The 24,805-nt window shown below is 33.4% G+C and overlaps 2 protein-coding genes across 2 annotated transcripts; both read right to left on the reverse strand.

Annotated features, from left to right (window-relative positions):
* Positions 1-9,541: 9,541 nt before the first annotated feature.
* LOC119495890 (homeobox protein Hox-D9b-like) lies at positions 9,542-14,237 on the reverse strand. The gene is made up of 2 exons (XM_037782801.1): positions 13,452-14,237; positions 9,542-10,736 (listed from the first exon to the last, which is right to left on the reverse strand). Exons 1-2 carry the CDS (start codon positions 14,164-14,166, stop codon positions 10,492-10,494), a joined length of 960 nt encoding a protein of 319 aa, XP_037638729.1. The 5' UTR covers positions 14,167-14,237; the 3' UTR covers positions 9,542-10,491.
* Positions 14,238-20,959: 6,722 nt separating this feature from the next.
* On the reverse strand, positions 20,960-24,805 carry LOC119496085 (homeobox protein Hox-D11a-like). Its single transcript, XM_037783148.1, has 3 exons — positions 24,325-24,805; positions 22,423-22,564; positions 20,960-21,745 (listed from the first exon to the last, which is right to left on the reverse strand). The coding sequence occupies exons 1-3, from the start codon at positions 24,803-24,805 to the stop codon at positions 21,631-21,633; spliced, it is 738 nt and encodes a 245-aa protein (XP_037639076.1). The 3' UTR covers positions 20,960-21,630.

The raw sequence follows: 24,805 nt of genomic DNA on the forward strand, positions 1-24,805 counted from the left end.
AACGTCCTTTGCCACCAGTCTGATTGTAGCTGTGAAGAAGCTGTAGTGAAAGCATGTAGTGCTCTGTGAGTGGAGATGCTCTCTGGTCTGTGGTGTCTCAGGTTGTGTGTGTTTTAGGTCTGTGATTTATGATTTGTCTTTTCATAGTTGTGTGACTAGATGTGTTGACAGCATTTTAATACATATGTATTTGAAGACTCAGTGACTTATGTCATCAGCGGTGAAGAGATGGCAAGATGCTTTTTTTTCTGTTTCTGTTTTACAATAATTCATGCTTTTTTAATTTTGTTATGAGATATTTGACATTTTCTTTTCCTCGGCTTAAAATAAATCAATCAAATGGCTCATTTTTAACTTAACTGAAGTTTGTTTCTATTCAGTTTTACAGAGGTGTGTTGATTTATCATCTTAGAGGCTGGAGAACAGGAGGTTAAAGTGACTGCAGAGAAAGTTTTATTTTGAAGAGGAAACAGAAAGTGGAAGTAGAATCACTGCAGTAATGCTCCTGATGTCCAGTGGTTTCATGATATAAAATGAGTTTCTTATTCATGTAACTTTGGTGTCTAAATCAAAACAGGATGGATGAAAACGAGCATCATTAATATTTTACTGAATGGCCCTTTCCCTTTATAAGTATTACCCCATATCTCCAGATTAGAGATTTTTTCTCTCTTTAATCATTTTATAAAATTCTTAAAATAGTCTAAACATATAAAGGATATTGTTGTTAGCTGTTTCCTGAAAAGTTGAGATATCAAAGTTCAAGCTTTTAACACTAGCAGCTGTATTTGTATCTCATGTTGATAATCTTAATTTGTCCTGGAGTATGAAGAGTAAATGCAGTGGAAAAGTTTTAGCTTTCCATTTAATGACACTGAATTAGTGAACCGGATGGAATACTGTTAATAGATGCTGAAAGTTCAGGTTGAGATTTGAGATGCTGGATTCAAAGAGTTAACTGTTTCTGTTACATCCACAGTGATGAAATAAAAGTACAACAGCTCCACCCAGCAGACAGAGTCAGTCATTACACACACAGAGGCAGGCAGCAGAGTGTTTTTGTATCATGAGGTATCTACTTTCTGTCATATCTCATAGATGCTTTATTCTATCATTCCTATTTTTTATGCCTTTGTCAACCAATTTTATTCCTATAATAACTTCAAATCATTGTTTTCTGTTTCTGTTGTAATTACTGCTTTTTAGTTAGGCTCAGTCATTGTGAAGGAGACACACACAGATGCAGCAGACACTGTCTATTTTCATTTTACACAGTATGCAAATTAACTGTAACCTTTTTTGTTTTCTTTTAACTTATTTGTTTATTTAATTTATTATTATTATTATTACTTTTTTTCCTCTTTGTCTTATTATTATTATTATTATTATTATTATTATTATTATTATTATTATTATTATTATTATTATTATTATTATTATTATTATTATTTATTTTATTCTATTCTTTTTTTTTAATTTTATTTCAATTTGAAATGCTGATGTTGTTTTCTGTAGTGTACTTACTGTGTTAGTCTCTAAACTCAACTACTTAAAAAATGCTTTATAAACTGTTGTAATTACGAACTGTAAATTGCATATACGAAAACAAAAGGGAAAAATAAAGTACATATACAAAATAATAAAATTATAGATAATCATAATGACAATAATAATATTAATAATATGAATATGAATAATAATAATATATACAACAATAAATATAGTATTAATAATAATAATGATGATGATAATAATAATCAATAAAATCATAATAATGTGTTTTTTTCTCAGATGACATTAATTACATAACTAATTGTGTTTTGAGAATAAATAAGTTAACATTTTGCACTGATGGTTGTTTCTTACAGTAGTTTATTCTCCAGTCGGTACTCGTTGTATGTTGATATGTTAATATATTAATATGTTGTATAGGATGAAGTTTAAATGTGTTAATCCTAAATCAGTTTATTGGAGACAATTAAATGATTTCTAATCATCACCTTGAAGAATATTCACATTAATAGTAGTCATATATATTAATATTCACATGAATAGTAGCCTAATATATTAATATGCACATTAATAGCAGCCTAATATATTAATATTCACATTAATAGTAGCCTAATATATTAATATTCACATGAATAGTAGCCTAATATATTAATATGCACATTAATAGCAGCCTAATATATTAATATTCACATTAATAGTAGCCTAATATATTAATATTCACATGAATAGTAGCCTAATATATTAATATGCACATTAATAGTAGCCTAATATATTAATATTCACATGAATAGTAGCCTAATATATTAATATTCACATGAATAGTAGCCTAATATATTAATATTCACATGAATAGTAGCCTAATATATTAATATTCACATTAATAGTAGCCTAATATATTAATATTCACATGAATAGTAGCCTAATATATTAATATGCACATTAATAGCAGCCTAATATATTAATATTCACATTAATAGTAGCCTAATATATTAATATTCACATGAATAGTAGCCTAATATATTAATATGCACATTAATAGCAGCCTAATATATTAATATTCACATTAATAGTAGCCTAATATATTAATATTCATATATAATAATATTCACATTAATAGCAGCCTAATATATTAATATTCACATTAATAATAGCCTAATATATTAATATTCGAATTAATAATAGCCTAATATATTAATATTCACATTAATAGTAGCCTAATATATTAATATTCATATATAATAATATTCACATTAATAGCAGCCTAATATATTAATATTCACATTAATAGTAGCATAATATATTAATATTCACATTAATAGTAGCATAATATATTAATATTCACATTAATAATAGCCTAATATATTAATATTCACATTAATAGTAGCATAATATATTAATATTCACATTAATAATAGCCTAATATATTAATATTCACATTAATAACAACTCCCTCCTGAGTTTACTGCAGAAGCTGGTAATCTGGTATAAAACTCAGCTGCATGAATGTTTCTTAAATAATGATTTTGCATGTAACTCTCTGTAGTTGTTCCAGTCCAATAGATGTTACTGTTCCGTTGTGGATTCAGTTTTATTGCAGACACTGTGTTGGGAACAACATTTAATCTGCAGCAATAATCTGAACATTACTTTCCGTCCTATTTAATTTCTGCAGCACAATAAGTGTTCCCTTTGTTCTAGTTGACTGCTAATGTAGCTCTGTCGTTATATTCACATTCATCCGGATTCATATCCACCTTTTCTTTGTTCCATTATCGGTTTTTAAATCTAATTTCTTATTTACCTTTTTTCACCTTTTATTGTTCAATCTTTTGCTGCGTATTACAGAGTGTTTGTTTATTATTATTATTATTATTATTATTATTATTATGAAATGTTAACAGAAATCTGAAGAGTTCGTTTACAGAAACATTTAAAGGTCATTATTAAAGAGCAAAAAAAACATGATTTAGTAAATTAAATTAAAACAGAGATGTCTTTATTTGTATTTTCAAGCTTTCTTGTCTTCTGTATATAAACCTCACACACTGTCTATGTGCGTAATGACGCACTGACATTTTAATTTAGGAAATGAGACAAGAAGGTTATTTTCTTCTTATTCACTGCAAGAAAACATTACAATTCTGTTCATTATAGCAAATAGTGTTGTTGAGGATTTGTTGCATTAAAGCTGCAGGTCAGTTTCTTATGTTGGCCTTTACACTGAAGTGTTAAATTATCTTAATATAATAGATTTTAAAATGATAAAACCACTTTGTAAATCTTTTGCTGCGTATTTCAGTGTGTTTATTTGTATTATTATTATTATTATGAAATGTTAACAGAAATCCGAAGAGTTCGTTTACAGAAACATTTAAAGGTCATTATTAAAGCGCAAAAAATACATGATTTAGTAAATTAAATTAAAAACAGAGATATCTTTATTTGTATTTTCAAGCTTTCTTGTCTTCTGTATATAAACCTCACACACTGTCCGCGTGCGTGATGACGCACTGACATTTTAATCTAGGAAATGAGACAAGAAGGTTATTTTCTTCTTATTCATTGCAAGGAAAAATACATTGTATTACAATTATATTCATTATAGAAAATAGTGTTGTTTGTGGCATTAAAGCTACAGGTCAGTTTCTTATGTTGGCTTTACACTGAAGTGTTAAATTATCCTAAATAATAGAAATAGATAATAGATAATAGAAACCACATTAGAGATGGCCGATACAAGCAGTCCGAGGTCAGATCCACACTGAAAACAACCCAGTTTACAACTGAGAAGCGTCTGAGTCTGGATTTGACCTCGGACTGGTTGTATCGTTGATCTCTAATCTGGTTTCTATCATTTTAAAATCTATTATTTTAGGATCATTTAACACTTCAGTGTAAACCAACATAAGAAACTGACCTGCAGCTTTAATGCCACAAATCCTCAACAACACTATTTGCTATAATGAACAGAATTGTAATGTTTTCTTGCAGTGAATAAGAAGAAAATAACCTTCTTGTCTCATTTCCTATAATAAAATGTCAGTGCGTCATTACGCACACAGACAGTGTGTGAGCTATTACAGCTTTTTATACTGAAGCAAAATAAAGCTTGAAAATACAAATAAAGATATCTCTGTTTTTAATTTAATTTACTAAATGATGTTATTTTGCGCTCCAGGGAATATTATTTTAATAATTTATTTATTTATTGTGTTGAGTTGAATGTGCTACTTATTTTGTACTGTAATTACATTGTTGTGCCTTTTCTACCTTTTTTCTTTACTGTTATTTTACTGGGAAATTCTTAACAGTGCAGACTCAGACGCTTCTCAGGCGTAAAGAGGGTTGTTTCCAGTTGTATAATAGTATAATTTCCTGTGTTTTGTTTGTGTTTGTGGTGTGTGGAGACGTGATTGAGGCTGTCTGGTCTGGTCTCCTCTGCAGACAATGACTTTAACATTTAGAGGACAGTTGGAGCTGCAGGCAGGAAAGAGTCCTCCAATAAAACCATATAGTCCTGCTGGCTGTCTGGACTAAATGACTTTATGGTGCTTCTCTCTGCATGTCTCTGCATGTCTCTGTCTCTCTCTGCGTGTCTCTGTGTGTCTTGAGTTGGGCGGAAAGTCACGTTTATTCTCCAAATGCATGCTGTTGGTTTATGACCCTGCAGGAGGATGAGCTGCAGAGCTGAGCTGAGTTTATATGAGCTGCAATAAAGAAGCGAAGCTACGAGCTGCTGCAGTGACTTTGACAAAACAAGGAGGCACAAAATGTCCCTCTGTGGACTCTGAGACTCACACTTCATACCTGAGAGCAGTCAAACACCTTGACGTTGGAATAATACAATCATAATAAAATCATGTTATTAGGCTGTAATCCGGTGAAACGTCAGACATGACATACTGCTTTTATACCACAATAACATAATATAATACTACGAGACTCATTTTACTAGTACAAGTACTCATTTTAGTGCAGTAGTGTTCTGTGTGTTTCTCTATCATACAAATACTGTAGTATAAATACCATGTACTGTAGTATAAAAAAAACATAATATAAACATTTATTTAAAAAAATAATAAATTACAGCAGTCTACAACTGTAATTTGGTTTTATTCTATAATATTCTATCCTAACGATTTGCTGCAAAAAATGTAGTATAGCCTACCTAGTAGTAGTAGTAGTAGTAGTAGTAGTAATTGTAAGCTAGTAGTATTTTGTGTATCTCTCTCAAAATATAGATATAACCATTTAATACAAAAAATAGTAATAACAATACAACTATAATTTTATTACAGCTATAATAATCTAACCAAACTATTGGATACAAAAAATATGTATTATTATTATTATTATTATTAGTAGTAGTAGTAGTATTTTATGTTTCTCTATTTCAAACAAAACATAAACATTTAATACAAAATTATAAATAACAATACAACTGTAATTTTCTTATCTAACCAAACTATTGGATACAAAAAATATGTATTATTATTATTATTATTAGTAGTAGTAGTAGTAGTATTTTATGTTTCTCTATTTCAAACAAAACATAAACATTTAATACAAAATTATAAATAACAATACAACTGTAATTTTCTTATCTAACCAAACTATTGGATACAAAAAATATGTATTATTATTATTATTATTAGTAGTAGTAGTAGTAGTTGTATTTTGTATGTTTTTGTATTTCATACAAAATATAAACATTTAATACAAAAATTCTAAATAACAATACACCTGTAATTTTACTACAGCTATAATAATAATAATAATAAATAAATAACAATCTAACCAAACTTTTTGTGTACAAAAAATATGTATTATATTATTATTATTATTATTATTATTATTATTATTATTATTATTAGTAGTAGTAGTAGTGGTAGTAGTATAGTTAGTAGTAGTAGTAAATTGGTAGCCTGTTATCATGTCTGTAATTGCCGTAATTATGGCGAGGTAATGTTATTAAACCGTACTACATCTATTCATCTATAGCATTAGTGTAAATATTAAATAGAAGTCTAAAAACCGATGTGGCCATAATAACCAATCCGCTGCGTAAAATCCGTGAAGATGAGCCGAACAGAAGAATAAAAACAGTGAAAGTGCATAATTATTACCAATGATGATGTCATCCATCTTTTATTTCATTGAAAAACATCCTCACGAGCAGCACGTTGATCTCTTAATCTCCTGTCATCACATCAGTAGATGAAGGCTAACATAGCCTGTTGAGACAATCTGCTGTTACTGAGTCCATCTCATCTCCTCGTGAAAAAAACAAAACACTAATGTCCCCATAATATTCCTATAATAATATTTAAACTGGATGTTATTGTACATTGTAAAATGAAAAATAGGTTGTGCGTTGTTTCTGTGTGTAAAACGTCTCACATGAACTGTTTATTCTGACAAGAAGTAACAAAGAAATAACCATCAGACTGCTGTCACACCATAGCTTAGCATGACTGGTGTGTATGTGTGTGTGTGTGTGTGTGTGTGTGTGTGTGTGTGTGTGCGCGTGTGTGCGTGTGATTGCGTGTGTGTGTGAACATAGACATTAACAACAGATATACACACTGTAGCAACAACAACAGCAACAACAACAGTAACAACAGATAGGCCCTTTAAGGCTGTAATACATGCACAGTTTATAAAAAGAACCAAAAACAAGGAAGCTCATGTTAAACACCCTCCTGGGTTATTATTATTATTATAGGGGAGACTGGGGCTGGTTGTAACACACAGAATTGCTCCAATCAGGAGCCAGATTAAAAACGATATGATTATCTGTGTATACAGGCCTCTCGGACACACCTGAAATACATATTTAATAATTAGTTTGTTTGTTTTAGAGTTAAAATTATGCAAACTTGAGGTCTTTTTCTGTTCCAATATTACAATTACAAGCTGTGTAATCATCTATAAGGTTGTGGATAGACATAAACATAACACATGTTTCAGCATGTTGATGTTGTCCAACTATTATCTCTACACATTTTTCGATATCTTATAGCCCTGGACCATAGAGCACCCGATTCCACTGTTATCAGGCCATTAAATAAGCGTTATCAATCGCTATAAACACCATAGATGTGGGTTATAGGGGCCTACTACACCTACTACGTTGTAAAAGTGAAACTTAAAAGCAACCCATTGAGGAGAAAAAAAACAGTCAGGTTTAGGCAACAAAAACTACAACTTCTTTAGGTTTAGGAAATACAACTTATTTAGGTTTGGGCAATAAAACTACGACTTCTTTAGGTTTAGGAAATACAACTTATTTAGGTTTGGGCAATAAAACTACAACTTCTTTAGGTTTAGGCAAAAAACAGTCAGGTTTTGGCAATAAAACTACAATTTCGTTAGGTTTAGGCTACAAAAGCTACAACTTCTTCAGGTTTAGGCAACAAAAACTACGACTTCTTTAGGTTTAGGAAATACAACTTATTTAGGTTTGGGCAATAAAACTACAACTTCTTTAGGTTTAGGCAAAAAAAACCTACTAGTAGGTGTAGTAGGCCCCTACTGAACCACATCTATGGGGCTTATAGCAACTGATAACGGCTATTTAATAGCCTGACAACAATACTCCTTAACACAGAAATCCGTAACTTTTCACATGGATGGTGTTGAGATGGTGGAAGAAGTATTCAGATCTTTTACTTGAGTAAAAGTAGCAATACTACAGAGTAAAACCTTAAGTAAAAACATGAACAACTCTCTCCCAAATCCCAAAACTAGAGCGCTAAAACTTAAACTTGTGATGTCGTAGGGTATAAAGTGTGGGAGAGATGTTCTAGATGACACTGAGAGCAACTGGGAGAACATTATAGAACGAGTATATGGGAACATTTTCTGTTTCACAACTGGGAACTCTACAATAGAATAAAGCTCTTAAAAAGAAAACACAAAATCAGTCTCCCATTCATTGTCTAGACTTTATACCCGATGACATCACAAGTTTCAGTCTTACTTCTCTGGTTTGTGGCTTTAAGAGAGAGTTGTTCATGTTCACACATAATGATTGAACTTCACTAAACCGTGGAAATATCATATAGGAATTCTTAATTTGGGAGGTGTTCCCCTTTAAAAGGAAAAAGTAAAAGTACTCATTACGCAGATTCCAGGGTAAGTATGTTATATGTTGCAGCTGGTAAAGGAGCTCATTTAATGACTTTATATACTGCTGGGTAGCTTAACCTATAATAATATAGTATAACCTATTAGTTTATCGATAATCAAAATTTGCAAAGTAACTAAAGCTTTAAAAATAAGTAGTGGAGTAAACAAGTACAGTATTTCCTTCTGAATTGTAGTGGAGTAGAAGTTGAAAGTAGCAGAAAAGTACCTCAAAAAAGTACAGTACTTGAGTAAATGTACTCACTACTTTAAATACCGTAGTGTATCTACAGCTAATCAGTCTGATAACATCTCACTTTGTTGTTTTTGTGCACATATTCAGCCATCTCTAGCAGAAATAATATATCCATCTTATAACCTATTTGCAGCTCAGTTAAAAAAGAAGTTATTGTGTTTTTGTCTGGTTTGAAAAAAAAAACTGAATTTATGACATTCGACACATTTCATTTGTTAATTTCATGAGGAAAAAAAACATTTCACATGTAAAGATTTCACATTTCAATAAGTACATGTTATTTTCATATATTTCACATGTAATATATCAGTCGCTATAAGCACCATAGATGTGGATCATTAGGGGCCAACTATACATGAGAGCGAAACTTAAAAGCCACATATTCTAACATGCTGTAAAACTGAAATAAACATTACCAAAACTAAATTTTTTAGGTTTAGGCAACAAAAACTCTTAGTTAAGTTTAGGGACAAACATCATGTTCCGGCTTAAAATGACGTTTCAAAAGTGAAAGTCAAACTTCTGAACACAAACACAACTAGACGTTGGTTTCACACAGGATGTGAACCCTTCTTTTATTCCTTCTTTCGGTGATCTACTATGTGAATAGATGATAAAACCTACTCGTGGGTGTAGTAGGCCCCTACTGACCCACATCTGTGGTGCTTACTGATAACGCCTATTTAATAGCCTGACAACACAGACTCACATTTTTGTGGGAGTAGTGGTGTCGTCAACCAGAAGCAATGAGACTGAATAGCAGCACATTGACAGTGGACCATGCAAATCACTTCAAATTACAGTATTTTAAACCAACAATATGGACACACTCAACTTTTAAATTGCAGTATTTTAAACCAAGGAGAACAGATTGTACCTTTAAATTAAAGATAATAAAGGGATCAATTAAATGCATCAATTTCTCATATTCCTTTGTACATCATCTCTCTGATTTTGTGTCCCTCTCTTGTCTCTCTTTTAGTCTGTTATCATGATTAAGTGGTCAGGCTTCTGTTTGCTTAGGCTTCACCTCCACAAGTATTTCATTTAAAAAAAAAAAAAAACACTCTGCAACTATTTGAGGCCATAACAGACGTCTGGCACACTGAGAGCAGCTTTTATGAGGACAATAGTTTCAGCATTAAATCATAAAACGCTATTCGCATGTTGACAGAAAAGCACAGACAATTTATGTGAAGTCAAGTATGTGTCAAGTAGTTTCAGTTTTTGGACATGTGAGATATAAAAAACAGATGAGTTTTTAAAATGAGCAAAGTCTTTGATATCAACTGTTATTTTTTTTTTTTTTTATTCAATTTATGGATCTTTCTGTAAATGTTTTTTATTCTGAGGAATATGTTTTTTATGTAAAAGTGTTACAACACATCCTGGTCTCCCCCAACAGAGTTTCACCACTGCAGTTTTCCACACACAATCCGTTGCTTAGTAACAGCTGCTCGTGCCAGCTGATGTTAAAAGATCTTGGGCTTCTTGGTGCACTGCGTTTCTTTTTTATCAGCTACATCACCACATCCTCACCTATCCTGGAGAGTAAAATGAAAAAAAAAACATCCCCAGCCTCGTCTCCAAATCCATCATTCATTCACGGGCCTCCTCTCCCGGATCATCAGCTTCTTCATCTTCATCCGTCTGTTCTGGAACCAGATTTTGACCTGTCTCTCTGTCAGATTTAAGAGTCCCGCCACCTCCAGACGCCGGTCCCTGGTCAGGTACATGTTGTAGAGGAACTCCTTCTCCAGCTCCAGGGTCTGGTGTTTGGTGTATGGACACCTTTTCTTCCTGGTGGACTTGGCGTAGATCCAACTAGCTGCTGGATTGTCTGCAGAAAAAAAGACACAGGGGTTGCAGAGATTTTTACTTGAACTGCAAGCCAGCTGCTGCATGGTGTGTGTGAGCGTGTGTGCTGCAAGGAGTTCAAAGACTGACATAAAAATCAGAGCAAATATTCTCAGGAACAAATTTTATGAGCCTGCAACTTTTGGCTCATTAGAAAAAGAAACAATACCACATGCTCCGAACACAGCTCCATAAATAAAGACACTTCTTTTCTTTCTTATATTAGTCCTTTTAGCAAACAGTTAAAGAGTTGTTTATTATGCCCTCATTTTACCCCTTCTTTCATTTTTAATAATTTAACATTATGTAAAATTATGTTTGTGGTTTGTGATGTAGCTAAGATGAAAATGTTTTTTTGGGAAGACAGCAAGCAGCAATAAATATACCCAATAAAGTGTAAATCTCTGTGTGAGAGCCTGCAGGCAGAGCAGGTTGGTGAAAAGCCAACTCGTTTTTAGAATTATTAAACTGCAGTTGGTGGAGGGATATATGAACCTGTGACTGATCTAAAAATGCTTTATTGGCCACTTAAAAAAAGAAAAAGTAAAGCAGAAAGCCAGAGAGTGAAATTATAGTTAGACAGACAGACAGCAACAAGTATTAAGACATCTTTGCTCACTTTGCTGGGCACAGATCTCCTGAAAGGCTTTATTTACCATGAAGTAGATGAATCCTGGCTATTTAAAATGCTTTAAACCTAATTTATGACCAGCTAATAGAAGTTTATAGGGTTTTATTTAATTGCACATAACAATAAACCAAAAGTCTATTTACAGAAAGTTATGATGTAATGCCAAGAAAAAAGAAAAACAGTAATAGCCAATAAAATGTATTATTATTATTATTATTATTATTATAGTAGTGGTATTACTATTATTATTATAATTATCATTATTATTATTATTATTAGTAGTAGTAGTACTATTATTATTATTATTATTATTATTATTATGATTATCATTATTATTATTATTATTATTATTATTATTATTATTATTATTATTATTATAAGCCCATACATATTGTTTTGCTTCATGTCATGTATTTTTTCGTGTTCTTTTGTCATTTTTGTTTGCTGTAATTCAAAGTTTTGAAAAAAGAAAATACTTTTATGGATCTCAAGTTAAAATACTATTATTATTATTATTATTATTATAAAGGTTATTTGTTGCTGTTTGAAGCAGGCTGCATTGTGCAAAGCTACACACAGTGAAGGACCAACAGTATAAATCATTAAGGTCGTTTTGGATTGACATGCTTATAAAAATATATTGCCTATTTTTTGTATTTATTTTTTTTGCACAATAAGCTTGGAGCATTAATTACATAACATAGAATAAATCATCAGTCTACTACAGTACAGAGACATGCAGCACAAGCTTTATACCTGCGTTTTTCTCCTGAGTGGCAAATTGTTAAATAACAGCAATAGCACCTTCATTATTTTAATGGACAATAAAGTTTTATATTTTACCGTTTACAAGACATTTATTGGGCTATAAAAGTCACACTTAGCCTACTTACTTAGGCCACAGTCACCCTCCCTGTCACACACACACACACACACACACACACACACACACACACACACCTGAGTATTACCACTTCTTAAATGCTAATAGACATTCCTGAGTATAGTCTATATCTGGGTTTTCTGGGTCAATCTGCTGCTTTGTTTTTCTCTCCTCGTCCTCTTTCATTTAACAATTTGCCACTCAGGAGAAAAACGCAGGTATAAAGCGTGTGCTGCATGTCTCTGTACTGTAGTAGACTGATGATTTATTCTATGTTATGTAATTAATGTCCCAAGCTTATTGTGCAAAAAAAATTAAAACAAAAATAGCCAATATATTTTTATAAGCATGTCAATCCAAAACGACCTTAATGATTTATACTGTAGGCCCTTCACTGTTTGTAGCTTGCACAGTGCAGCCTGCATCAAACAGCAACAAATAACCTTTATAATAATAATAACAATAATAATAATAATAGTATTTTAACTTGAGATCCATAAAAGTATTTTTTTTTTAAAACTTTGAATTACAGCAAACAAAAATGACAGAAGAACACGAAAAAATGCATGACATGAAGCAAAACAATATGTCTGGGCTTATAATAATAATAATAATAATAATAACACTAATAATAATAATAATAATAATAATAATAATAATAATAATAATAATAATAACACTAATAATAATAATAATAATAATAACAATACATTTTATTGGCTATTATTATTTCTTGGCATTACATTATAACTTTCTGTAAATAGACTTTTGGTTTATTGTTATGTGCAATTAAATAAAACACTATAAACTTCTATTAGCTGGTCATAAATGAGGTTTAAAGCATTTTAAATAGCCAGGATTCATCTACTTAATGTTTGTAGCTTGCACAATGCAGCCTGCCTCAAACAGCAACAAATAACCTTTATAATAATAACAATAATAATAATAGTATTTATATATATATATATATATTAACCTTCATTATTTTAATGGACAATAAAGTTTTATATTTTACCGTTTACAAGACATTTATTGGGCTATAAAAGTCACACTTAGCCTACTTACTTAGGCCACAGTCACACACACACACACACACACACACACACACCTGTATATTGCATTGCATATATGCACATTCTTAAATGCTAATAGACATTCCTGAGTTAGTCTATATGTGGGTTTACCTGGGTCAATCTGCTGCTTGGTTTTCCTCTCCTCCTCTTTTTTGGGCTCCGGCTTGGCACCGAGCTCCTCCACGGTGCCAAGCCGCTCTAGAACCACCTCGGTCGGCCTGGAGAAGCTGGAATCCTCGGGGCTGTGGTGGGACTGTGGAGGTGAACTCTCGGGTTTAACCGGCTCGTACCTCGGGCTCGGCTCGGACAGGTCACCCTGAGCCGAGGAGAAGTGCACCAGAGAGGTGTCCGAGGAGGCTGGAGTCGACGCGCTCTCCTCCCAGCAGCGGACGAACCTGCTCTCTGAGGCCGCCGAGGACGCGTGGTGCTCGGCGTGGCTGTGCGTCTGCGCGCCGTAGTAGGGGTGGTGGTGGTGGTGGTGGTGGTGGCTCAGGAGGTGATGTGGATGGAAAAGGCCCGGGATGGAGGCTCCTTGGGCGGACTGCAGCTGCGGAGACGAGGGCGCAGAGTTAGTGGAGGTGTTGGCCCAGGGAGAAAACCCGTTTAAGCTCGTTTGTTTGTTGGAAAAATGTGAAAAATCAGGAATGTGTGCTCCGGATCCAGGGGTCCCCTCCTCCTCCTCCTCCTCCCTGGCTGCAGCAGCTCCTCTCCGGCCTGGCTTCACGCAGCCTCCCGCTGAACCCTGCAGACCTCCAGGGATGAAATGCGCCCCGAACGGCTCCTCGCTCTGCAGCCCCATCATGGAATAATAATTCGTTAGCGACATGTTTATTATTTTATTATTTCAATAAAAAGAAAGTGCGACTGTAAAACGTTAGATGGGGCTGCTATAGTGGCTTATACATCCTCCCACTAAAATGGTAGTATTTTTTTTTTTTCCTCTCCTTACCTTCTCCTCGGCTGCTTATTGGTTCCACCGAGGATCACATGGTTTACACTGTATTTACCCGGTATATAGGGAATAAATCTAATCCTTCTTTTGTGCTCAGATATGTGATAATAGGCCTGTAGCCTGTCTGCCAGATGGGCCTGCTGGATGATGCCTAAAGGCCGGGAGCTTTTTTATTTCACAGCGTTTTACAAGCAGAATAAAAAGTAGCAAGAGTCGTTTACAAGCTTGTTTGAAGTGCGTGCGTGCGTGTGCGCGCGCGTGTAGTAGTAATAGTAGGTTATTACACACTTTCCTTTATACACTGTTAAGAATTTCCCAATAAAATAACAGTAAAGAACTGGGTTGCCTTTATGTTACTGTAAAATTAACATTATTATACTATAATGCTGAAATTTACAGCTTTGTACTGTTAATGAAAAATCTTTTTTTTTTTTTAATTTCACAGTATTTTACAGTTAATTTACTGTTTAAAGATACATTATATAACTGTTTTTCACTTTTCTTTTACATTATCTTACTGATTTGTTTTAATGCACTATTTATTTTTTTGCATACATTTTAAATAAACATTATTTTTTGCCTATAGATGAATAGACTTAGCAGGTTACAGACATGGGAATAGTCACACTAAATACAATTAAAGGTTGTTAGGAAAAAGGCTATGATAGACTTGTTGTGTGTCTCTAGCTGCTACAAGCACAGAATGAAACCAGAACAACATGTGATGAAGAACAATAAAGATAATTCACTGATTCTACAATCATGTTCAATGTACAAGCCTCACATGAGCAGATCAGGTCCCAGAATTAAAAAGATACTGCATGAAACTGTTACTGATGAGACTTTAGACAGTTGATCAGCAGTAAAGTGATGTTTTTTAAAGAATGCATTATAGTTCAGTTAAAAAACAAACAGCCTATGAGCGTAATTTAACAGGTTTTCTTTTGTATTAACAGTAAAGCACTGTTTTTTAGCAATAACAGGTTCATACTGTTGAAATCCAGCTGGAAATTAACAGCAGTTGTTTACAGTGCAGAAAATGAAAGCTTACATTAATGATAAAAACACGTCTTTGTCGCCTCAGAGACTGATGGAGGTTCTCAGAGGAGAAGGTTGTGTTTTGGTGTTTTTCTGTCTGGACATGTGATTTTCCTTCATCTTCATCTAACAATGAAAATACTGTTATATTCTTGGAAAACTGAGGAGAAACTCTCCTTCCTCGAACTTCATGTTGGATGATGCGCAAAGTGAGCTTTAATTAGATTTATGTCCCCTTTCAGCTACCTATTATCTGATTTTCTTAAGCTTTTATTTATTCATTTATTTACATAGTTACTCACTGACATAGCCTTCTCATTGATTAATTGATTATTATAGCCTTTTATTTATTTTATTTAATGTATTTCTTGGGAAATTGAGGAGAAACTGTCCCTCGAAGTCCATGTTGGATGTCGCTAGGAGAGCTTTATTTGGAATTATGTTCAGCTACCTATTATCTGATTTTCTTAAGCTATTTATTAAAGTTATTTTATAGCTATAATTATTTTTATTATTTATTTATTTATTTATTTATTTGCATACTCACTGACTTAGCCTACTCGTTAATTAATTGACTATAATTTAGCCTACAATTATGTTGTCTGCTTGCTCAAAGTTGCATGGATTTAATTTTTGTATAGACTATTATTTATTTATTTACATACTCACTGACATAGCCTACTCGTTAATTAATTGACTATTATTTAGCCTTTTATTTATTTATTTGTCTTTGGATGTTTTCCTGTTAAGACCAGTCGTCCACTCCAATTTTGGTGAGTTTGAATTTTTCATAAAAAACAACAGAAGGATTAAGTGCCTTCAAATTATAATAATAATAAAAAAACATGTAATACCTCATTGGATTATCTGACAAATGCATCGTCATAAAGGTGAAAACAGAGCTGTTTTTCCTTTCTTAATAATAATTAACATTATTGGAGGATCAATCTGTGGCCTATTCTCCAGAAGATGCAACTCAAAACACATATTTGTCTCCATACCAGTTAGTTTGAAGACTTTCTCCAGATTCCTCGTCTCCATGTTTGAGTGTGAAAGTGAACGCCTATTGGCTGGAGCAGAGGATGACCAGCAGGATGTTGAACTGCAGCCTCCTCTTCTGTAACATAGACCTTGATCTCTGTCTGCTGTGTCCTCTGTCTCCACCTGCTGGCTGGATGAGTTAAACCAGAGCACCAGCTCTCTGCAGGAAACAGTCCTGAACTTCATATCATATCATAAGAGATCTCAGCAGGGCGAGCACTTTAATACATTCTGTTTTTATTTATTTATTATTATTATTATTAAAGTCTGTCAACTGGTCTCAGTAATAAAATGAAGAAACACATGAATCAGCTCTTATGATTTAATTTATGTGGACACCCCAGAGGATGGAGGCCACAGGGATGTTATAGCAGTAAAATCCTCTAGATGGCAGTAACATCATCAGGAGGAGGAGGTCAAGCTCAACCTGCTGTATATAACAGCAGTATATACTGTATAGATATGTATGATTATACCTGGTTTTAGTATTTAAAACTACTGTCTTTTATTACCTTTTTATAAGCACGTTCATGCATGAGAGTATATATAATCTATGCTCTATGCATTGTGACTTTGGTTTGTTGTGTTGGCATGTTCATTGTCCTGCAGGGAAATTAAGTATATCTTGTCTTATATACATATATTGATATATAGATATATAGATTTTGCATGCATTGTTTGCATGTATGCACGCCCACAATGCATTTCCATTAGAGATGGAAATCTGTTAGTGAAGTATTATTAACACTACTGCATTTACTCTTACTATTGATATTATTTTACTTTTATTATTACATTATGTCTATTACTATTACTGTTACAATGGCTTTGTTATTGATGTTACTTCTAAATAGATAGATAAATAGAAAGATAGATAGTACCTTAATTGATCCCGAGGGAAATTCACGTTTCCAGCATCACAGTTCCATAGTGCAAACATATTAGTAAAAAGGCACACAGTATATATAAAAGACAAATATACCAGATATAAAAAAATAACAGGAGATGAAGAAAACTGTTAAAAATTAATATAGTGCAGGGTTATAACTGAGATACGAGACCATTAAAAATGTGAATATAGTGCAAAAAGTGATATAGTGCTGGATAATGAAATATAGGAGATATACAGTAGAGACCAGGGGATTAATAAATGTCAAATATGGAATATAATGCAGGACAAGAACTGAGGAAGAGAGTCTAAAAAAAAAAATAGACTAAAGTGCAGAATAAAGCTGTACATTTATACGTTTGTAGAATACAGTAAAACAAGTCTATAAAGGTGCAGAGGTTCCACCTGGTAACACTTTACAAACATTGAAACATATAATGCATTTGTAAGCAGACATATAGATATTTTAAGTGCTTATTATAATGTAGAATATTTGTCAACAATTATAATTTCTCCTTTGCAGACATATTTATATCATTACAGCTGTGTTTTGTCGTTCATTATCTGTTTATACGCCAGCCTGCTGTGTGTTATAAACCATTTATTACATGTTTATATAAATGCTATAGAGGGAGGTTAAAGTAAAGCGTTGCTCTTTCACTGTTATTTCTATTAATATTATAGATCCTGCTATTATTGCAACTTCTACAACAACAACTGCTGCTGTAATTACTGCTACAAATCTCAATACAACTATACTGCTGCCACTATTTCTCCTTCCAACAATAATGCTGCTAAAATACAACTGCTACTGCAACTATTGCTCCTGATAATGCCTCTTCAACTACTTCTACTATTAATACTATTAGCACTACAATAACTACACATATGCCTGTTTCTACTACAAGTTCTATTACTTTCTACTTGCCTACGATTGTTGTTATTACATTATCCATTTCTTTCAGTTAAAAAAAAGAATAAAAAAGATAAAAACAGCACAATATTATTATTTTAAATAATTTAAATTTTAATTGTATTGTATTTATTGTATTTCTATTAATATTATAGACACTGCTATTGTTGCAACTACTACAACAACTGCTGTTAGCTCTTCTATTTCTACTGCTGGTACTAATATTACTACTGCTATAAATCTCAATATACAACTACTACTGCTGCCACTTTCTCCCAGCAATTATGCTGCTAAAATACAACTGCTACTGCTGCAAATACTATTACCACTACTGCTCCTGATACTGCCTCTTCAACTACGTCTACTATTAATACTATTTGCACTACAATAACTACACATATGCCTGTTTCTACTACAAGTTATATTACTTTCTACTTGCCTACGATTATTGTTACATTATCCATTTCTTTAAAGCTGTAAAAAATCTTTCTTTAAGGTATATAAATAAGATAAAAACAGCACAACATATATAAATGAATCAGTTTAAAACATGCCTGTGTTGGTGAAAATAAAAGTCTCTATTGCTGGAGTTTATTGTATGTATTGTATTTATTGTATTTCTATTTAATATTATAGATACTGCTATTATTGCAACTACTACATTGACTGCTGTTAGCTCTTCTATTTAATTTAATTTAATTTAATTATTATAAATCTCAATATACAACTACTACTGCTGCCACTTTCTCCCAGCAATAATGTTGCTAAAATATAACTGCTACTGCTACAAATACTATTACTACTACTGCCCCTAATACTGCCTCTTCAACTACGTCTACTATTAATACTAATTGCACAACAATAACTACACATATGCCTGCTTCTGCTACAAGATCTATTACTTTCTACTTGCCTAAGGTTATCGTTACATTATCCATTTCTTTAAGGTAAATAACTAAGACAAAAACAGCACAATATACATACATTAATCAGTTTAAAACATGCCTGTGTCGGTGAAAGTAAAAGGCTGTAGAGTTGGAGTTTATTGTAGGTCATTAGCTGAATTCCTTCAACAGAAACACAACCTCTCCTTTCATCTCCTTGTCTTTCTTTTTACATCACACACACTCAGACCGAGTGAATGTGTGAGACAAAGACAGAAAGAGAGAGAGAGAGACAGCAGACGGTCTGTATTGCCTTAATAAAAGTCATTAAGCTGAAGGGGGATGCTGGTTGGCTGTTTTTCGGTTCAAGGTGCAGCCTTGGACTCACTGTGTGTTTCTGCTGTTGTTCAAAGTCTGGGTCGAGAATCACATCACAAAGCAGCTATTTCACTACTTTTTACTTATTTTTCTTTTTTTATAGTTTGACACTTATATTTTATATCAGTGTAACCTGGGGCAGCAATTACCTGCAGAACAATCTGCTCTTTAGTGTGGTTGTTGTGTTTACGATTACTAAAAACATGAGCCTGTTTAATTGTGCTCCTGGGTATACTTTCTGTTGTGATCACAGATGATGCTTTCATTTTATTACCATGTAAAAACATTCAACACAACATCCTGGGAATGGCCTCAAACGACACATTTAAAATAAGTAATATAGTTTGTGTCTTTTTATTGACATTTTATTTTATAAAAACTAATTTGAAAAAGCATCTGAACCGGTTTGTGCCGCAGCTCAGAGGCTAAAAATTCCCATTTGTAATCTCACAATCAGACTAAATCTAATCTCTAAATGTCACATGAATTTGTTTTTGTTTTCGAAGGTTTGAATCCTTTGTGAATTAGAAATGCAATTAAGAAGTCTCGTAAATCGCATCATAAAACTTAACTCAAGCATTTTACATCAAATTAAGGATTACACACTTTTAAAGCTCTTTCAACAGAAACAAGAAACACTTCATCTTATAGAGATAAGTTATCAAACATTTTAATACATTGTCTTCAAGTGTATGGAAATATAATACATTAATATACTGAAATCCAAATTGAGTAATGTTGCAATAAATGCAAAGACACATATAGATACAAAAGTAGAAGATAGGCATTAAATAATGTCACATTATTATTATTATGCAGTCAGTCTTTACAGTCTTTTACCTAAAATCACAGAATCAATATTAACAATACTAATAACAAATGTCACAGATATCAGAATACTTAATTCAGATTGTCTTCACTTACCTTAAATGATTGTATTTATATGCTAAATAGATGGTTAAATATGACTTTATGAGGTTTAAGTATATCATCATTTAAGGTGAGTTGCCGTAAAGTGGGACACCTAAGCTCCTCAAACAAATAAAAAGCAATACAACTATTGATATTTAATGTATTTCTAATATGCCTGAATGCTTCAAAACTATTATATTCATAATTCTTTATTTATTTATTATTAACAAATATACTTGGTAAGATTTTGCATTTTTTTTTTCAGTCATGCAAAACTAACATACATGCAGTGGGGATAAGTAACTAAGTACATTTACTCAAGTAGTGTACTTTAGTAAAACGTCCATATTATGCTACTTCTACTCCTGCACACATCGTAAAGCCCCAAACGTGTGATATTGGGGCGATACAAATAAAATTGACTTGACTCTATCACATCTTAGAGGGAAATATTGTACTTTTTACTTCACTACATTTATTTGATAACTTTAGCTACTTGCAGATTTTGATTATTAATACAAAATAAAATCAATAAATAAATGATGATGTATTTATTATTAAACTACCCAGTATATTATATAAAGTAATTAAAATGAGCTCCACCTCCACGACTGTCTCACATTAGGAAATGCAGATTTTTCTGATAAAACTTGGCATGAGAGAGTACTGATATGTCTACGATTTATTTTATGAGTGTGATATCTGCATTCTTTCATTTTTCACATCCTAAATGAAATCTGAAATGCAAAAAAAATTCTGATTCATCCTAATTATAAACATATTTACATGAGGATTTATCAAAAATCAGGACAGCAATACAGATAGATAGGACATATCTAATTTACAGACATATCATTAGAGTGTCAACAGTGCAAGTCAACACCAAAACACACACAACAAACATGAATGAGATGTGAAGTCCAAAAACACGAGGCTCCACAGACGAGCATATAAAGAGCATCTGTAGTAGATGTTTCCCTGTATTATGTCCTCAGTATTTATCGGACATAAAGGCAGACAGAAAGTTCATTTCTTTACAATAAGCCACTTTACTCCAGAGGGACGTCAGGTTTAAATGAGGAGCAGCAGGAAGGTTTTCTTCATGAAAAGTCAATAAAATAATCAGGAGCCAGGCAGAATATTCAACAGAGAATCAGGCCTAAAGCTGAGCCTTCCAGTTCTCCTTCGATGGCAGGACAACACATTGTTTTTACTGTTAACCTGCGTATGCACGGTCTGAACGATACAGTGCTGTGACGTTAAAGGAAAGACTGTCTCTTACTTCAGAACAGGTGATATCCTGCGTGGTGATGGTGGTGGTTGTGGTGGAACAGCAGTGTCTTGCTTTTCAGTTTCTTCTCTTTCATTCTTCTGTTCTGGAACCAGATTTTCACCTGTCTGGATCAGCCAAGGATAACATGTTTTTACCATTTCATTTCTTTATGCTGTTCTGAGATAAAGCGAGATAGATATGAGTTTATGTTAAAATAAAAAGCAACATATCAGACAGAATATTCTGTAGTTGCATGATGGTCATCACCAACATTTTCTGATTTGTTACTCCACAGTTATATTCATTCTAGGAGATATGTATTTGTTGTTGTATTTATTATTCTTGATGTTTACCTTATTTGGATTTGTGTTCTCTTCTGCCAGGTATTTGTTTAGTTTAACTATTTCTTATTTGTAGTTTTTTGCGTAATTGGTATTTTTTGTTTTCTTTTGTATATGAATTGGATAAAACAGTGAGGCACCCACAGTTAGGTAGGTAGATAGGCAGGTATAGGAGCAGCATGCACCTGGTTGGGCTTATGGTTTCTTACCAGGACTAGAGACAAATTGTGAAAAACCAAGCATCAAAAATGTCCCAGAGCCCAAGTTGACCCCTTCAGATGTCTGAGCAACAGTCCAAAAGCCAAATCTATTCAGTGATAATGAGGTGGTGCAAGGTTAGATGTGTTCATTGTGTCCCAGGCAGCAGCTGGTATTTTACAGATGTTAACACACATGTTAGATCTGAGGTCCAGGATGAAATTTAATTAAAGAAATAAAGAAATATTGCAACATGCACGCACCGATCTGTCAGGCGCAGAAGGCGGGACAGCTTCATACGTCTGTCTTTGTTGATGTAAATGTTGAGTAGAAACTCTCTCTCCAGCTCTCTGATCTGCTGCTTGGAGTAAGGACAGCGCTTCGTCCTCCTCACACTGGGCTCTGCTAGAGAGACAGAGAGAGGGAATTAAAAGGGTTATTACAAAAAAATGACCTAACAGTAAATTTAAATAAATGAAATACAACAGAACTACAATCCATCTTTAAAATTAGAATAGATCCAGTGAGTCTAATGTGGTCGGAGGGGACCCAACTCTTCCAAACACCCAAAAGAGATGAGCAACAACTTTTAAACTGACTCACAGAAATAAAACTCATGTGAATCAGTCTGAGTTTAATTAAATTTAAATTATTCTAAACTTTTAATTTATGGTGAATGTCAAGGTCTAAGAGTCCAAACTCAGAGACTCACAGACATTAACATGACCTCCATGCTGTGTGACTGTTTTAGTGAAGCCAGTCTGTAATTAATTAATGCTCTCATGACTAATTATTAAGTTTGCATTTGTAGATCTGCAAATCTGTGAGTCAAACAACATCTTATCTGGTTAGTACCATGTGACTGTTTACTATTTCAACAGCTAGACACTATCAGTTAGACGTGCAGCTACAATGGCCAACAAATGGAGAGACAATTGGATCTTTTTAACTTTATTGTGTAAACTGATAACTAACCATATTTGTCAGTGCATATACAATAGATCTAAGAAAAATGGTTCATATGAAAAGTACATTTAAATCGTATAACCATCATCATGTAGCTACGCTGTGTATATTTGACTTGAGAGAGATTATATTAAATACATTCTTTAGATTTTAGACATTTAGAGAAGAAAGGTTGGCTGTAGTAGTATAGATACTAGTAATGTTTGTGTTGTTGTTGTTAATGATTATAGATATGTTTACATAACAGCCCATATATATATCCATTCAATGTTTATTTATTTGCACTATTTGCATTGTCCACAACTTACACTTGACTTATACATTTTTTATTTTATTTCTAATTTTATTGTTGTTCATTGCTGCTCTTTATATATATTATATTTATATAATGCTTATATAGATACATCTATTTTGTCACCACTTGAGTACATAACAGTTCTGTCTATTCTTCACCTTTATTTGTCCAGCTTTGTTGTTTATTTTTTTTATTTTTTCTGTGTCAGTAGCTTAGTTTAGAGAGATGCGTAAAACAGAAGTCAAATTCATATACTTGGCAAATAAAGCTGATTCTGATTCTGTATCACAATAGCTTTATTTTGAAAATGCGAACTAATAAATGATATTAGACTGAATAAACACAGAGTAGAAGCCTGTAAAGCAAATAAACAAATACATCAATTAAATAGTTAACTATTATAGTCCGTTTGTTTGGCTGGAAGAAAGGTCTAAAATAATGAAATTACTTTTATGGCTGCCCAGTTTGGGCCTATTTTAGCAGCATTTCACATGCCAACATTTTCGAGTTACGAGTTGCTTGAATATCTATAAATGATAATACATATTTCTGTATACTATAATATATTTACTGAAACACGTAGGATATGAAGTTATTAGATGTAGGCCTAAATATCTCATGACCCATGGACGCATAATGGAGTTTCCAGATGTCTCCACATGCTCTCATTTAGGAGTTGCACTGTTTATCTACATGTTCTCAGTGAACTTCTACATTAAAGTGATGAACACATTAATGCATCAATAAGCATAATCCAATAATATACATTATTCTGCATAATGTGTACTTTTGGTACTTTACAGCTGAAGGCGAGATTGGAGCAAATATGATTCAAAAAAAGTTCTATTTATAAAACGGTCGCTATATTGTGGCAGTAGTAGTCTACTGGATGTCTTCCACTCACCACGGGCCTTTCTGGAGTCTCCTCCACTGCTCCTGGATGAAGGCGCATCCTCCTCGTCCTCTTTCCCAGCCTGAGGAGACTCTGACCCGGTGTCACAGCTCCGGTTCGTCTCTCTCTGCTGTCGGCTGCAGCCAGCTGTAATAATCTGCACTCTTGCATCCACTCCATCTCCATCATCTTCTGCTGCTGCTGCTGCAGACTGGAGGAGCTGGTCGAAGCCCTCCGGCAGGACTCTGCTCCTCCTCTCTGCAGCAGCCGGGATCAGGAGCTGTGAGTCCGGACTGAACGCTGCGTAACCACCGGGGAAACTCCGCGCGTCTCCGGAGAACGGCTGTGCGTAAAGAGCTCCAGAGGTGATGGGATGGTTGACCGGGTGGAGAGTCCATGTCCACGGAGGAAGAGGAGGAGGAAGAGGAGGAAACGGTGAAGTGATGGAGCCAAAGTCCGACTGTGACGGATAGGAACAGCTCGGTAAATACAT

Source organism: Sebastes umbrosus, chromosome 10, assembly GCF_015220745.1.
Source record: "Sebastes umbrosus isolate fSebUmb1 chromosome 10, fSebUmb1.pri, whole genome shotgun sequence".
In the NCBI taxonomy this organism is placed as follows: Eukaryota; Metazoa; Chordata; class Actinopteri; order Perciformes; family Sebastidae; genus Sebastes; species Sebastes umbrosus.

Bases quoted from the DNA above. Each gene is read 5' to 3' on its own strand.
- LOC119495890 (XM_037782801.1), bottom strand. From the start codon at position 14,166: ATGTCGCTAACGAATTATTATTCCATGATGGGGCTGCAGAGCGAGGAG. The intron at 10,737-13,451 runs GTAAACCCACAT...TTTTTTCTGCAG, and splicing joins CAAGCAGCAGATTGACCCAG to ACAATCCAGCAGCTAGTTGG.
- LOC119496085 (XM_037783148.1), bottom strand. From the start codon at position 24,805: ATGTATTTACCGAGCTGTTCCTATCCGTCACAGTCGGACTTTGGCTCC. The intron at 22,565-24,324 runs GTGAGTGGAAGA...CTGTCTCTCTAG, and splicing joins AGACTCCAGAAAGGCCCGTG to CAGAGCCCAGTGTGAGGAGG. The intron at 21,746-22,422 runs GTGCGTGCATGT...TGGCTGATCCAG, and splicing joins CTTCTGCGCCTGACAGATCG to ACAGGTGAAAATCTGGTTCC.